Source organism: Sminthopsis crassicaudata, chromosome 3 (assembly GCF_048593235.1).
Source record: "Sminthopsis crassicaudata isolate SCR6 chromosome 3, ASM4859323v1, whole genome shotgun sequence".
In the NCBI taxonomy this organism is placed as follows: Eukaryota; Metazoa; Chordata; class Mammalia; order Dasyuromorphia; family Dasyuridae; genus Sminthopsis; species Sminthopsis crassicaudata.
The window spans coordinates 601,651,248-601,668,431 of NC_133619.1; the positions used below are offsets into that span (position 1 = coordinate 601,651,248).

The 17,184-nt window shown below is 34.3% G+C and overlaps 1 protein-coding gene across 31 annotated transcripts in view; it reads right to left on the minus strand.

The window, feature by feature from the left end:
• The window catches only part of EPB41 (erythrocyte membrane protein band 4.1), a 199,556-nt gene that overhangs the window by 83,362 nt on the left and 99,010 nt on the right, over positions 1-17,184 (minus strand). For all 31 annotated transcript variants that reach the window (XM_074305574.1, XM_074305569.1, XM_074305580.1 and 28 more), the window contains 3 exons: positions 11,082-11,186; positions 6,089-6,131; positions 1,150-1,225 (listed from right to left, as the gene is read on the minus strand). In XM_074305574.1, coding sequence (XP_074161675.1) covers positions 1,150-1,225; positions 6,089-6,131; positions 11,082-11,186 — 224 coding nt within the window. The remainder of the gene's footprint in view (positions 1-1,149; positions 1,226-6,088; positions 6,132-11,081; positions 11,187-17,184) is intronic.

Sequence of the window (17,184 nt, forward strand, 5' to 3'; positions counted from 1 at the left end):
GGTAAACTTTGAGAATAGTCTAATCCAAGGCTTCATTTTGTAGATGAAAAAACTAAGGCCCAGAAAGAGGAAAAGATTTGTTCCAGCTCACGCTGTAAATAGCAGGATGAAAAAAAAACAAGTTTTTGAATTCAAGTCCCTGAATTCTCAGTCCAAGTATTCCTTGCTCAATATTATCTAAACAGCCTCATCACCGCCATCACCTTTTTTATTTTAATCCTTGGGAAATCTTTGGTGAAATCTTAGGAATCCAATAAAAGTCAGTTTCTAAATTAAAACAGACAAATTTCCTGAAATTAATCAGGCTCTAAAAAGTAATTACAGGAAGTTTCATAATGGCAGGTGCAATCTTTTATCCAATTGCAGACTATTCTCTCTCCTTAACTCAAGGCTTCTTTTAACACAGCCCAAATCCCACTTTCTGGAGGAGACTATACTCAGCATCTCTCCTGCTCTCCCATGGCTAGTATTTTCCCCTGGAAATTATCTTCCATTTATACCATATGGAGCTCATTTGTACAATTTCCTATATGCTGTTTCTCCTATCAAATGTCCTATCAAAAAACCTTAAGGACAAGGACTCTGGCACTTTGGACATCCCACATCTGTAAGCTTCAGTTTCTTCATCAATATGAAGAGCAGACTCCATAGCAACTAGGGTCAATTTAAATTCCAAAATGACTTAACTCTTTAATTCTAAGAAAGGGAATATTCAGAAAGTTAAGAACCAAAAGTCTGGACCTACAGAATATCAAAGACTGTAGGAGAGAAGAAGATGAAAGAAAAGTTAGAAATTTCCCTCTACAAACTCTTATGCCCAAGTCTCTCAGATTCTAGAATATAAGGATACGTGGACAAAGCATCTGGAGTAGTTAGAATTTATGGCTGCAATATGCCAATTTATCTACTGATCATCTATATCATCTTCCCTACCCCAATCAGGCATTTGAGACCTGCATATCTATATATACTAAACTACCTCAAAATATGCCAGTATATACAGGCATATATACAGTATATATGCCTCTTTTATTTTGAAATCTCTACTTTAACAACTCTTTATTCTTCTCATTCTGTAGATAGAAATTCACAGTGCTTAGGATAATAGAAATTATTTTTAATTAACTTAAGTAATAATTCAATTATTACCTTGTTATATCTTCTGATAACTGTGCTGGATCAGGTGGATAAAACTTCACATTGAATGTAAAATTCCAAGGGGCCCCTGTAAATATACAAAAGCATTTTATAACTTACACCAAATAACACAGGAAAAACCAATTCACAGATCAAAAGGATCTATATCAATAATGTTCTAGGTGTATTCTAAGGTGAAGAATGTCAACCAAAAAGAAATAAAAGACAAGAGATCCACTGAAATATGACTTAAATAAGCAGAGCTGGACAGAAGTAATAACAAGCAAGCAGGCCAGCTCTGAAATTAACAAGTGGAATTTTCCTTATACTTAAAAGAAAAGCAAGCTATCTATAATAAAGATGTAAAGTTTCATTTCTATGTTACTATAGCTATATATGGACATGCTCATTTTAGTTGATATTTATTAGACTCAGAAAAAACTGGGGGGAGAACCAATTAAATAAAAAATTTGTAATCCAGGATGTTCCATGTCTCATGTTGTTTAGAAAAAATTCAGGAAAGGAAAGGGAAGTATTGGGAAAGTGTGTGTATGTCCCCACAAATGTGGATAACAAAGAAGTCATATTACAGGAAAAAAAGTACTAGAGATACAATGTTCCCAATGGACAAAAAACAAAGAAAGGAGCTAGTAATAAAATTAATAGCCTCAGTATTTACTCAAATGCAAAAAATATATAGGTAATCAACAAGGTAAACTAAGTCACTTAATATAAAGAAGAAAATTTTATGTCCTAAGTCCTGATGAGATTTGCTAGGATAAATCTATTACCAAACGTCTAGATAAGTATATTTTATTCAAAAGAAAACAAGTAAAAGGTTTGGTGGGGTTAGCACCATTTATTAAGAAGATGTATGCTTATGAGGAAACTCAGGCACCAGAATGATAATGGCAGGAGAAATATGCTGAAGAATTTCAACTCTGTGGACCTTAGTTTCTCATGTATAAAATAAGAGAACTAGACCCTCAGCTCCCTTCCAGGTCTGAATCTATGATCTTTTGAATATCTGGGTCAAACACCAAAGAAAGCAGAATCAAAAGTGGCAATGTCATCACAGTATACTATGAACAATTCTGGATAGAAATATGAAAGAGCTGAGGAGTTTAGGAAACAAATCAAAATCCTCAACAAAAAGAAAGACATGTTAGTCCTGGGAAGTCTTCAGTTATTCAACTGGATATCAGAAATGTCTCCATGTCAAAAGTAAAGATGATAATTTAGATTTGCCTTAATGATACTTTTTAAGATAGTTTTTATTGATTATTTCTGTTTCTTACATCACTGTAGTATGTAGTATTCCATGTATCCCTATCCCTCCCTAACCCTGAGAATTATCCCACTTAACAAATAATAATTTGGTAGGGGGGAAAAAGTCAACACAACTGAGTAATACATTGAAAAAGTCCAGAAATGTGTAGCACCTGTGGATTTCCCAGCTCCACAAAGAGATAGTTTGAGAATGTCTTCTCATCAAAGTCCACTTGATTTTTATCATTTTATTATATTTCTTTTCTTATGTGATTGTTCTTTCCATTTATATTGTGAAAGTTATTATATATATATATATATTTACTGTTTATTTTGCATTAGTTTATATAATTCTTTTCATGCCTTTTTGTGTTCATTACTCACATCAATTTTTAAAGCACAATAATATTCCGTTATATTGATGTAACACAATTTGTTTAGCTGATCTCCGATTGATAAGCATCTACTTTGTTTCCAATTTTTTGCTACGGGTAGGTGGGGAAGTGCTGCTATAGACAGTCTAATGCATATGGGGACTTTCTTCTCATTGATGGCTTCCTTAGGGTATAATCAGTAATCGAGTTTCTGATTCAAAGAGTATGGACGTTTTAGTCACTTTGCACAATTCCTAATTGCTTTCCAAAATGATTATAACATTTCATAGCCCTATCAATGGCCTCCCAGTTGCTGTTATTGTTATATAATACTCAAGTTAAGAAGCAGTAGGATAGAAAATACTTAAGAGGGGAAAGGACTAAAGGACTCCAGCCAGCTATTACAGTAAGAACTCACTAGTTAATAAAAACTGCTTTAAAAAAACTTTAAAGTTGTCTGGCAGTAATTTGGAGAGTTCAAATGCATCTCCATAGCCATTAAGTAAAGTAAAAAAAATGTAGAATCATGCCTCAAAAGTTACTGAACTATGTACATTTTTCTGACCCAGTGATAACGTTACTAAGCCTATACCCCCAAAGAAATCAAAGAGTATGGAAAAAGACTCATATGTACCAAAAAATTTTATAGCAGCTCTTTTCAGGGAATATTTGAACAAGTTATAAATATGAATGTGATGGAATACTATTATGCTGTAAGAAATGATAATTAAAACAACTTTGAAATATCATTTTACACCTATACTAGATTAATTAAAATTATAAAAGTGAAATGTTGGGGATGATATGGAAAAATTGGGACACTAATTCATTGTTGGAACTGTGAACTGAAATAAGCATTTTGGAGAGCAAAGATAATCCATACGTCATGTGCCAAAAAACTGGACATTGCAAGGATGCCCATCAATTGAGGAATGGATGAAGAAGATTGTGATGGAATACTATCTGTGCTATAAGAAATGACAAGCTCAATGATTTTAGAAAAACATGGAAAGACTTGCATGAAATAATAAAGAGTAAAATGAACAGCACAAGAAAATATTGTATACAGTAATAGCAATATTGTTTTTAGGATGACTTTGAACAAACTATCATACAGAATAATTTTACACAACACTTTCCCCTCACACACTCTCATATCCCTATTTGTGTCTAATGGTAGTCATGGAGGGAAGAAGGGGAAGGAAAAAAAATTTACATGAAGATTTTTTTGATTATTTGAAAGGAATAGATAGTTATGCATAAACAGATTTACTGTTTCATGTACAATCATCTTTTTATTGTATTCTATATGGAGATGCCTTTTTTATTCCATAAATTAAAAATAAAATTTAATTTTAAAAAAGATGAAGGGGATGGTTTCAGAAAACCCTGAGAAGACTTTTATGAACTGATACAAAGTGAAATTAGTTGAACTAGAAGAACAATGTACACAATAACAGCAATATTACAATAAAATGAAAGGCTTGGTTACTCTGAGCAACACAATGATGACCAACTACAGTTTGAAAGGAGTTTTGATGAAAAATATTATCTATCTTCAGACAGAGAGCTGATGGACTCAGAATACAGATCAAAGCATTGATTTTTACCTTTTCTTACTTTTTTAAGGGGGAACATAGTTAATGAGGAAATGTTTTTCATGGCTTCTTATGTATAACAACAGGTATATTTTTTGGCTTCTCAAAAGAGATAAATAAAAAAGGGTAGAAGGAGGGAAAGAATTGAGAATTAATTTTTTTTTAATGAAGAAAAAGGCATTTTAAAAAATGCTAAAAATCATAATTGTAAAATTCCCATCTTTGAAGCAACCGATTCTCATCCTTTTTTTGGCTTAATGATATTTCCAATGTGTTTCCTCAGTAAGTTTTTATGAGTGCAGGTGCTAGGGGAAGTAATCTGTTTTTCCTTTTTTTTTTTGCTGAGACAATTGGGATTAAATGATTTGCCCAGGATCACAGCTAGTAAGTATTATGTGTCTGAAGCCAAATTTGAACTCAGATTCTCCTGACTTCAGGGCTGGTGCTTTATCCACTGGCACTAACTAGCTGCCCCAAAAGTTTATATTATTTTATTTTATTTTATTTTGCTAAGGCAATTGGGGCTATGTGACTTGCCCAGGGTCACAAAGCTAGGAAATGTTAAGTGTCTGAGGCAAGATTTGAACTCAGGTTCTCCTGACTTCAGGGCTGGTATTCTATTCACTGCACCATCTAGCTGCCTTTATTTTTATTTTTAAAGAAAAAAAGCATATTTTAGATAATTTTCTTAATTAAAACCCAAGAAGATACTCTTGCTGGTTACTTCTCTAATCAGTGCAAAATATTTTACTTTCCTTTCTTAATGAACTCTGCTGAGTAATACTGACATAAATTTATCTTTTAATTGAAAAGGGTTGAAGCTGTGTTTTTCAATGTATGAAATTAAAATCAAAATGATCCCGAATGACTTTGATTGAAACTTGAATAACAATCTTTTAAATAAAGAACAAGTATGGAGAAGTTCCATTCCAAAGGAGAGTTTTGCCTACTAAAAAAAAAAAAAATATATATATAACAAAAGCAACTGAAAAACAAAGTGGAAAATACTTTTCATATATATATATATATATATATATATATGTATATATATATATATTTTAAACAAACTAAAAGAGGTAGTAACAATCTCAGAAAACTGAGGTAAAATTTACTATTTGTGAGATTAGATTTGGAGCTGCAAGGAACCTTAAAAAATTATCTAGTGCAATTATCTAAATTACCCTCATTTTACAGATAAGGAATCTGAGATCCTGAATAGATAAGTGATTTTCCTCATGTCATATGATAAACCCAGAATTCAAATCCAGATCCTATAATTTCAAATCTATCACTCTTTTCAAAATGCAATTAACAATTCTTTGCATTTATCAAAAGCTTTCTCTAAAATCACCTGTACCAAAATATAAAGGACAGAATTACTCATATTTTAGAAAATATTTCTGTTGACTCCCCAATATTCATTGTATCAAGAAAAGAGAGCTAAAATATTGCAATTTATTTCCTTCTTCAGACACAGAAACATCTTAAGTAAAAATACCATGTTTGGGCAGAAGTGGCATATCTCCAATTTTACAATGATCCATCTCTGTTATCTTGATTTGGCTTCCTATTTATCTTACCCACTATTAAGGAATTACCGACTTCGATGGCCTTGACTCATTCTAAAAATGTAACATTAGGGATTCTAAAGTTCCTCATAACTGGAGACAATAAGATCAAAAAATACTATGGATAATGATTCCCACTTACCGTGAACTTGCTTTTTTATTTCTTTGGCAGAATCCAGCCAAGTCTATGAAAGAAAAGAATAAAAATAATTCAAACAAAATTCTACAAATGTATCACAGGAAACAATAGAAAATAGAGTCAGTTATGCGGAAACATTCAACATTTTTACCACACTCCTATGTCAAACTTAGAGAAAATGAGAGTATTACTCTTACTAAAGATCAATGTAAAATAACTGCTTTCCCTTTAATTGAGGAATAAATTGCAATGGGGTCAGTTCATTTTTTTCTACTTTTCAGGAATGTAATCGAGTCAATACAAAAGTTTTATTCCTATCTCAATTAATATAATCCCAGAAGGCACAGATTTCTCAATTGAATCAAAGTATGGAATAGATGTGAATAAGTTCTTGATTAATATGAGAGAATTGCTTTAAGCAATGGATGAAGATAATTGACATAGGAAACATCTTATGAATATTTTAAATAATCAAACATCTTTCTGGGACTATTTATAAAATTAGTGTCCTCTTCTACAACGAGGCCAAAAAATAATTTCTATGAGTAGAAGTAGAAATCTTCTGTCCCACAGAAGATTTAACTTGGAACTGGCCAATTTCTTTTCTTTTCTTTCTCTTCCCTTCCCTCTGTCCACATTGGGTACCATATCCTTATCTTCAGGTCCTCTGTGCAATAGACATTTTGATTGCTGAAATCTCACAAGATATCTTAGAGTTTAAGAGACCATGCTTTAAATCCAAATCACTTTGGCTCTCATAGATTGACCAACAATGGGCCCTTGGCCAAGCCTCCCTTGGTCATTCTTTGGGTCCTGACTGACTTAGAATAAATGTAAAAAGCAATTATTTCTGTTTTAGCCAGTAACCCTGAGAGTCTTCCCTTTCCCAAATTGATACTTTTTTTTGGAATAGGTAAAAGAGGTCACTCTCTGCCTCACTTCTTAACCTCACCCTAATCACTGATTGGGAATTGCCTCAGTCAATGTGTCTGTCAAAAACTTTAGTTTAAGAAGGCCAAGATCTCCCAATGCATCCAGGGACCATCTCCAGTTATCCTGAGCTATATCTGGTCACTGGACCCAGATGTTTCTGGAGGAGAAAGTGAGGGTGATGACTTTATGCAGCCCTACCTTACTTAAATTCAATTTACTTGTATATTATGAAATCACCTCCCTGATATCCTGGTCCTTCAAGATCAAAGGACAAACAATATAAACTAGCAGAGAGGCCAACAATTCCTTTCTCTATCCTTTCTTTTTACCTTTTTAGAAATCTCTTGAGTTCTGTACTTGGAGATCAAACTTTTTGTTTAGATCCAAATTTTTCATCAAGAATAGATGGAATTCATTTATTTTGGTGAATGTCCATCTTCTTCCTTAGGAAAAGATGCTCATTTTTGCTAGGTAAGTTATTCTTGGCTGCATACCAAGTTCCTTAGCCTTTCGGAATATCATATTCTAAGACCTTTGATCCTTTAATGTGGATGCTGCTAGATCCGGGGTAATTCTTATTGTAGCTCCTCCATATTTGAATTAATTTTTTCTAACAGCTTGCAATATTTTTTCCTTTGTCTTATGGTTCTTGAACTTGGCCACTATATTTCTTGGCGTTTTGGTTTTAGGGTCCCTTTCAGTAGGTGATTGATGAATTTTTTTCAATGTCTATTTTACCCTCTGTTTCTAAAACATCTGGGCAGTTCTCTTTGATAATTTCCTGGAAAATGATGTCCAGGGTCTTTTTTTTAAATCATATTTTTCAGGGAATCCAATTATTATCAGATTGTCTCTCCTGGATCTATTTTCCAGGTCTGTTGTCTTCCCAAGAAGGTACTTGACATTTTTTTCCATTGTTTCTTTTTTTTTTTTTTTTTTTTGGTTTTGCTTGACTGTTTCTTGGTGTCTCCTTGAGTCATTCACTTCTATTTGTTCGATTCTGATTTTCAATGATGTATTTTCTTCACTCACTTTTTAAATATATTTTTGTAATTGTCCAATTGAGTTTTTAAGTGAGTTGTTTTGTTCTATGGAATTTTTTTCCATTTTGCCAATTTTATTTTTTAGAAAGCTATTTTCTTTTTCCAACTCACTAATTCTGTTTTCCTTAGAGTTGTTTATCTTTTCCAATTCACTAATTTTGTTTTTCAAGTTTTTGATTTCTTTATCCATTATTTTTTATTATTATCTTAAATGCGTGGGATGACTTATCCAGACTCTCTTGCCAAGCTTCCCTTTCTTTTTCCCATTTTTCTTCTAGCTCTCTCGTGAGAGCCTTTTTGATTTCTTCTATGACCATTTTGTGTATTGAGGAGCACATCATATCTCCCTTTGGGGATTCATCTGGAGATAGTCTGTTTTTAGTCTCCTCAGGGTTTAAAGTCTGCTCCTTATCCATATAGAAGCTATCAATGGTTAGAGTCCTTTTAAATTTTTTGTTCATTTTGTCAGAGAAGAATCAAAGAAAACAAACTAATAAGAAAATGCAGTCTGCTTTTTTTGGGAAGGCTAGATAGTGTTACCGGGCTTCCTCTACAGATTGCAGGAGACAGCAGCGAGGCACTAAGAGGACAGCAATGGCTGCACTGAGTCTGCACTCTGAAACTCTGAGGCTCTGAGAACACGCTGAGTCACTCTGGGTGAGGGTGGGGGTAGGGGTGGCCTGGTCCCTAGAGACGCTAGTTTTTTGGGGTTTCCTGTGTTTACAGATTCTCTGCTGATACTGGCTTGCTGCCAAGACAGAATATCTACATTGTGGTAAAGAAATGGCAGAGATCACACCCCTCCCCCCTCTGGTCTTCACAGTGTGAGCCACTTTCCAAGCTCTCCTGCTTGCCCTCAGCCTGTGCCCAATCTGTTCGTACCAGCTCCCGAGCAAAAACAGACCTTTTCGGGCGAATTTCAAGGATATCTTCTGTTGGTAATTATTTGTGGGGGTTTTTTTCCAGTCAAGCATTAATTCCAAGGCTTGTCATGAAATAAATTCTAAGAGAAAAAACGTGGAGCTTAAGCAAATGTGTGCCTCCTCTCCACCATTTTCTGCTATAATTTCTCAATGAATGGAGGGTAGAGAGAAAGAGAGAAAATCCGGAACTCAAACTTTTAAAAACAAATGTAAAAAATCGTTTTACATGTAACTAAGGAAAATAAACACAAAATATTCAAAGATTTTTGCTCCAAGCTTCAAAACACCTCAAGGAAACCAAAGTGGGTCAGATTAATTATGGGGAGGGGCAAGTGTAACTGGTTTTCCTATCGTTGATAACAAAAAGACACTAATTAGTTAGAAATTTGGAAATTTAGATGTAGTATTGTACACAAAAGAAAACAAGGCTAGGAAAAAGAAAGTATGTGATTGAAGGGATTTTGTCAATTTTGACAACAGAAGAATCAAAAGTGCTAACAAGGAATTCAAGTCCAAGTGAAGTATGCGTTTAATGATTAAAAATCATCAGACCAGATGAAGCAGGCCCCAGAGTACAAAAAGATCCAGTTGCTGAATAGGATTGCTGGGTGACTCTCCAAATCCTTTGGAAAACAATAACAACAAAAAGCAATGAGGAAATAAAGCTGCTACAAAACTTGAGAAAGGAAAATATCACAAATTTTTTAAAAAGGTGGCCATGTTCCTCCTCTATTTTATCTCTACTAATATGTATATGCTCTTTTGTTGATAAAATATTTTGTTTTTATATTTTTATCCCCAATGCTTTGTACAGTACTTAATAGCCCACATAGCTGGTACCTAATAAATACATGTGGAGTTAAGTCATCAAATGCAAGACAGAGTAATGTCTTAAGAGGTTTTAAGTTTTAACTCTTCTATTTACAAGTGTCCACCAGCTGAGGATCTGACCTAGGTAAGGCCAAAGATTGGTCACTTTAAAATAGGAAAACATGCAATTCAACATTTATCAAGCACCTGATAAATGCAGAGCAATGATGTCTAGTACCATAAAGACAAAGGGGATACCAGGCAAATGCAGAGACAGAAAATAGTATAAGGAGGTCAGGCACTGTTACTAGTCTGGCTTGGCTAAAACAGAATGCTTGAAGGGAAATAATGCAAAATCAGGCTAAATGTTTGGTTAGAGCCAGAAGGTAAAGTGCCTTAAATGTGAGATAAAAAATTTTATATTTTATGCAAGAGGAACAGAGCAGTCACTGATGGCTATTGAATAATGTAGTGTTATGGTCAGAACTGTGCCTTAGGAAGATTATTTTGGCAGTAGAGTGAAGAATGGATTAAAGAATCAAAAGACTGGATACAGGAAAATAGTTACAGGTTATTTTATATACAAGTCCAGAGAACCTGACTTAAGGTGACAATAATATGAGTGAAAAAAAAAAGACACAAAACAACAGACATGAGAGATACTATATAAGCAAAATCAAAAGCATTTGGCAACTTGGAAATGAAGAACAAGAAAAAGGGAGAAGCGCCAAATAAGTCTCTGAAGTTTTAATCTATATTCGTCTAACTTGTCTGGACAGGATAAATGAATTTTCAAAAGTAACATGCCATCCTTAGGAAGGGCTTCCCAGGAGGTAAAGAAAGATGATTTCCCAAAATGTAAACTTATACTTAATGCAAAATATTTAAAGGATCTATTCTTTTAGTCCACAGATCAAAACTTGCTTACCTGAATACTGAGGATTGGCCCTTTTCTGCTCTCATTTTCAAATTTTCATCTTTTATGTTTATTCATTTTCTAATTTTCAAAATGGTATATAATTAATCCTCTCTTTTTCTACTCTGCTACTATGTTTTGGAATATTATTTGTCTTCAAAGGCAAATTAGTATAGCCTGGAAATTCTGGAACCACTATTTTGCCATTACCATTGTCTTTCATATAGTTATTAATCATTTATTCATAATGTTTTCATAAGTTGTCCTTCATTGTTTAGGATCTCATTATTAAGTCTCCATATATTTACACTAAATAATAAATTAAAAAGACAACTTCTAGATATTTCCATATACTATAGTTATCTCTTTACCTTAGAAGTTGCATTATCCCATATGGCTAGACCAAAGTAGTCCTCTTCCAATAGATTGAGATGTTCACATACTTTCTTTATCAGGTCTTGTCCTTTAGCATGTTTCTGCAAATACATAGCATTTAAGAAGAGGTGAAATGCATTTAATTCAATTAATATTTATTAAACTTGAACATACAAGACACTGTATTATGTGCTTTGGGAAAAAATGATGATTACCTTTCTAGCTTTTCATGATAACTGGCTCTCCTACGTCTTTTCTCATTTGCCTGATATTTCCCATCTAGAACATGCTCACTAACCATGGCTGTACTTCCTGGCCTGGCACTAATTTCTTCCCCCTCTACAGATCCAATCCTAACCTCTTCCTGCCTCTAATCTTGTGCCCTCAATGCCTATTGAACTTCTCAAACTGGAAGCCCCTAAGACATTTCAAGTTCCACATTTCTGCAACATAACTAATTATTTTTCCTCTCTTCTTAACCAAACTTCCTAATAAGGAAACATGCATTTCCAAACCTGCAGGCCCACAATACAATTGTTATCTTCAACTCATTATTCTCTCTCACTCAACATATTCAATCTGTTGCCAAGACCTGTTTTATTTCTACTGGCATAACCTCTCTCAGTTATGAGACAGACACAGCACAGCAGAAAGAATTCTAGATCTGGAGTCAAGAAAATATGAGTTCTATTTTAGTTTTATGTTATTTTATTTACTTACTAACTATGCAATCCTAAACAAGTTATTTACCTTCTTTCTCTCCAAGTAAAATGGAAATAATAGTATAAAAGTACTTACCTGACAGAGTTGTTGTGAGAATAAGATAAGATAATATTTGTAAAGTGCTTTGCAAATTATAAAATGCTATATAACTATTATCATCATTATTATTATGAACCCTTGTCTCCATTCAGATAACTACCTAGGGTGGTGGTTCAGACCCTCATCAACTTTTACTCAGACTACTATAAAAGCCTTCTAACTGGTACCTCAAATTTCTCCTCATTCCAATCTATCTTTTATTCACCTGTCAAAGTGATTTTCCTGTAGTGCAGATTTAAGCATGTCAACTGGAAGAAACACCAGTGGCTCCCTTCACAATTAAATATAAAATCATCTCTCTCTAAAGCACTTTGCTACCTGGCCCCTTTCCATTGTTCCAATTTTCTTCTTTATTGCCCCCCTCATCCTATTCTTCTAGCTATTCCTTGAGCAAGATATTCTCTCATCTCCTGATCTTTTCACTAACTGTTCTCTAGGCCTAGAATGCTATGAATCCTCAATTCTAACTCATGGATTCCCCTAACTTTCTTTAAAACTCAGATCAAATTCTATTTTTGGTAAGAAACCATTGCAAGTTCCCCAATTGCCAATGCTTCCCTCTAAGAATACCTCCCCCGACACAGTATATACCTTAGATATAGAGTTGTTCGCAAGTTGTGTCCCTCATTAAAATGTGAGTTCCTTGAAGACAGGGCCAATATTTTTTGCTTTTTTTCTGCATTTCCTTAGCCCAGTGCCTAGCATGTAATAAGTTTTTTAAAATTTCAATAATAGCATTTTATTTTTCCAAATATATGAAAAGATAGTTTTTAGCAAAACCTTCTATTTCCAAGCCAATGTACAAACAAAACCAATGCAGACAAGATTAGAAGGGAAGCAATAAACTGGGAAAATTTTATACAAGGGTTCTGATAAAGGCCACATTTCTAAAATATATAGAGAAGTGACTCAAATTTATAAGAATGCAAGCCATTCTCCAATTGATAAGTGGTCAAGGGATATGAACAGACGATTTTCAGATGAAGAAATTAAAGCCATTTCTAGTCATATGAAAAAAATCCTCTAAATCACTACTGATTAGAGAAATGCAAATTAAGACAACTCTGAGGTACCACTACATATCTCTTAAATTGGCTAAGAAGAGAGGAAAATATGATAAATGTTGCAGGAAATGTGGGAAACCTAGGACACTAATACATTGTTGATGGAGTTGTGAACTGATCCAACCATTTTGGAGAGTAATTTGGAACTATACCCAAAGGACTATCAAACTGTACATACTCTGATCCAGCAGTATCTCTACTGGGTCTAATCTCAAAGAGATCATTAAAAAGTGAAAGAGAAAGACCCACATGTATAAAATGTTTGTAGTAGCCCTTTTTGTAGAGACAAGGAACTAGAAAATGAGTGGATTCCCATTAGTTGGGGAATGGCTGAGTAAGTTTTGGTATATAAATGTTATGGAATATTACTGTTCTGTAAGAAATGATGAGCAGGCTGATTTCAGAAAGTCCTAGAGAGACTTACATGAACTGACACTGAGGGAAGTGAGTTGATACAAGAAAACATCACACACAGCAACAACAAAATTATGCAATGATCAATTCTGATGGATGTGGCTCTTTTCAACAATGAAATCATTCAGGTTTATTTCAACAGACTTGTGATGGAGAGAGCCATCTGCATCCAGAAAGAGGGCTGTAGGGACTGAATATGGATCACAACATAGTATTTTCACCTTTTTTGTTGTTGTTTGCTTGCTTTTTTTTTTCTCTCATTTTTTTTTCTTTTTCAAATCTTATCTTTCTCATGCAACAAGATAAATATGAAAATATGTTTAGAAAAATTTCAAATGTTTAACCTATTTGGATTAATTACTATCTAGGGAAGGAGGAGAAGGGAGGGAAAAAATTTGGAACACAAGGTTAAAAGGGTGTATGTTTGAAAACTGTCTTTGTGTGTATTTAGAAATAAAAAGCTATCATTTTAAAAAAAGAACCCTGTTTTCCAAAATTTTCTCCCTCTTCCTCTCTCTTCACCCTTGCCAAGACAGTAGTAATGTGATATAGATTAAACATGTACAGTCACCCTAAATATTCAATCTGCTGCTAGATCTTGTTTCTATCTCAACAACATCCCTCTCTTAATTCCACTAACCCCACAGAATCTAGGTTAGGCCCTCAACAACTCTTGCCTGAACTATTACAATAGTTTCAAAATGTATCTTCTTGGAATTTCTGGCTTTATTTAATACTCAGATCAAGTTCAATATTTTGTTTGAGAGCTTTCTTGATCCCCTCGGCTACTAGTGTCTTCCAATCCAAGGTTAATTTGTGACTGTTTTGGTATTCTTCCATATGTATGTTCTTCCATAAGTATGTTTCATTCCTTGATAGAATATAAGCTTCTTTTAGACTAGGTCTGATTTGCTTTTGTCTGTATCTCTAGCACCTTTTGTAATTCTTGGTACATGGTGGATGCTTAAAAAATATTAGTGACTAATTTTAAAGCTTGAGAGCATCTAGAAGAGGGATCCAGAATGGTAAAGGAATAAAAGACTAGGCCACATGATACAAGCTAGAAGTACCAGGTATGTTTTATCTGAAAAGAGAAGATTTGTCTGAGATGAGTTTGTGGGGATGGGATATGAGAACTATCCTAAAAAAAAAAAAAGCTATTATGCAGAAAAGGGATTTGCTATCTCTGTTCGGACCCAGAGGGCAGAACTACAGTGGAAATGACAAAGAAGCCAACTTGTACTTGATATGAGGAAAAATTTACCGTACAAATAGTTGGGGATACAAAGGACTAAAATAAAGCAAAAAGAAACAACTGTCTGTGTATATGCACATGCATGTATACATGCATGTACTGTGGACATGCACGCACATACACATGGATGCACACACACGCACATACACACCAGTCCCTGCTCTCAAGGAACTCGTAATCAAATGGGGAGAGACATGCAAACAACTATGTACAAACAAGATATACAAAGAATAAACTGGAAACAAGAGGGAAGGTGCTAAGATTAAGGTGGGCCAAGAAAGGTTTCTTGCAAAAGGTGGAACTTTAGCAGAGACTAGGGTCAGAAAATGCTTCCGGAAATTTGAGGTTGACCTTGAAGGATGGAGAGGGCTAATAGGCAAAGAGAGGATAGATGGAAATAATAAGCAGACAGGGGATGGGGCAGATGTTTCATGTAGAACAAAAAAGGTGAACAACTGGTACACTGCCTCTGCACTTAGCATCAAGTAAAAATTATTTCATTTGGTCATTTCTCTTACCTTTTAATATTAAAAAACCTTCAGATAACTAACCCAGGACATAACTGGAAAATCAAAGCTCCATGCAATGTCACTATGAATGACTATGCACAGCTGGCACAAAGTGACTTGGGAGTAGTGCCAGAATTAGAGAGTTCTGCTGTCTATAGTGCAAAGGAGATTTTATACCATCCACTGTCTCTTTAGGGCATGATTTCCCTGAGCACACAATGGGCTATTGTCTGTGCAGCCACTGAATTAATTGGAAGCAGCTGTCTACATTGACAGCTAATTGTGGTTGCTGAGATTCAGTCTCCTCACCATCCATTATCTATTATCCCAGGAAAAAATGACTCAAGATGCTGAAGCAGACTCTTCATAATTTCCTTCAGTAACAAGCCAAATTCAACATAACATACAGATATTGCCCTATTTGAATGGTTCTTACAGGGATTTTACCTAGATTATTGTACCATAACTGATCATCAAACTAATTAGTAATATTAGTAACAATATTCAAACCTGCTTTTTGAAGCTCACATGTAAAATGTTACAAGACAATTAATAATAAATCACTGTAAAGCTTTTATTACATGGAACGATTCTCTGGGAGGTGAGAGGAAATAGGATACAGGGGAAATTCAAGGTGATACAAAAATAAAATATCTCAATCAATTTTTAAAAACAATAATATTAGGAGAATTTAAAATATAAGGATTATATTTCCAAAGTTATTTATCTCAGAATCAAAGTGGTTTTATATATATTTCAAATATTTGGGTTTCTGACAACCTAACTAACTTCAGATAGGCATAAGGGAAAGATCATTGACCAATGAATCCGATGAGTTTTGTTCCTAGCTCTACTCTCTGATTCTGAACATGGCACATAACTTTTTTAGCTTCAATCTCTGCATTTTTAAGATAAAAGGGTTGGAATAGATGATTTTTAAGTCAATCTACAAGCTCCATTAACTTTGCTGAAAAAATTCTCCCTCCAATCTTGACTAAATTATTTCTATAAGAACTCCTTATATGTGCATATTCTTATTTCAATGGTCTAAACTATTCATTCAAATCTCCATTAAAATTGTTTTCCAGGAGAGGTGGGTGTAAGGGAAGGAGAGAGAACAATTTAGAACACAAAGTTATACAAAAATGAATGTTGAAATCTATCTTCGCATGTATTTGGGAAGATAAAATACTTTTAAAAAATAAAAAAATAAAATTATCTTCTGATGGCTCTTGTTGCTGTGTAAAAGGCATTTACAAGTAACAGGCCCCACCTACTTTTGAGTAAAGAACTGGCAATAGATTATGAAGCCATTATCTGAGGGACCAGCAAGTAGACCTTTCTTCAGTGCCTGGGACCTTCTAACCTTGGAACCTTTCTTCACCAGGAGTCTCCTTGGTGCATCCCTCCCAGGGCCTCTATTCAGAGAAGGAGCCCAGACTAGCCTGTCTTCATTTCCCTCTTCAACACTATGCTACCCTGTAAGACTATTTTTTTCCACCACCGACATCACTCCCTTTTTCCTGCTCCTTTTGGCATGTTGTCTTTCTCTATTAAAATGTAAGCTCCTTGAGTGATTGGACTGCCTTTCACTTTGCTAGTATTTGTAGTTCCATCAGTTAAGTGATTGTTGCCGGTTTACTTGGGTGCCTAGTTCAACCCATCATGCACAAGCCCAACAAATTATTTCAACTCTCAGGGTCTCAAAATCCTTAGCTGCAAAATAAGAGTTGAACAAAATGATCTTTCAAATTGCTTCTAAGCATAATCTTATGATCATATGATCTACTGAGATAAGGACAGACTGCCCTGTAGGTTGGAAGTAGCTATGCCAATTAAATCAGAGATCACTGAAGTAGTGAGATAAATAAAGTAATACATTTGGATCCTGCTTTATTTCTGGCTTTCACAGAGTTACAAGATTACACTTTTCTCCCATTACCTATATTTCCACTGTTTCATGAATTGTTATAACCAAAAATGACAGCAAGCTTTCTGGTCTTAGAATTAGCTATATTGCTTCATAGTCAATATG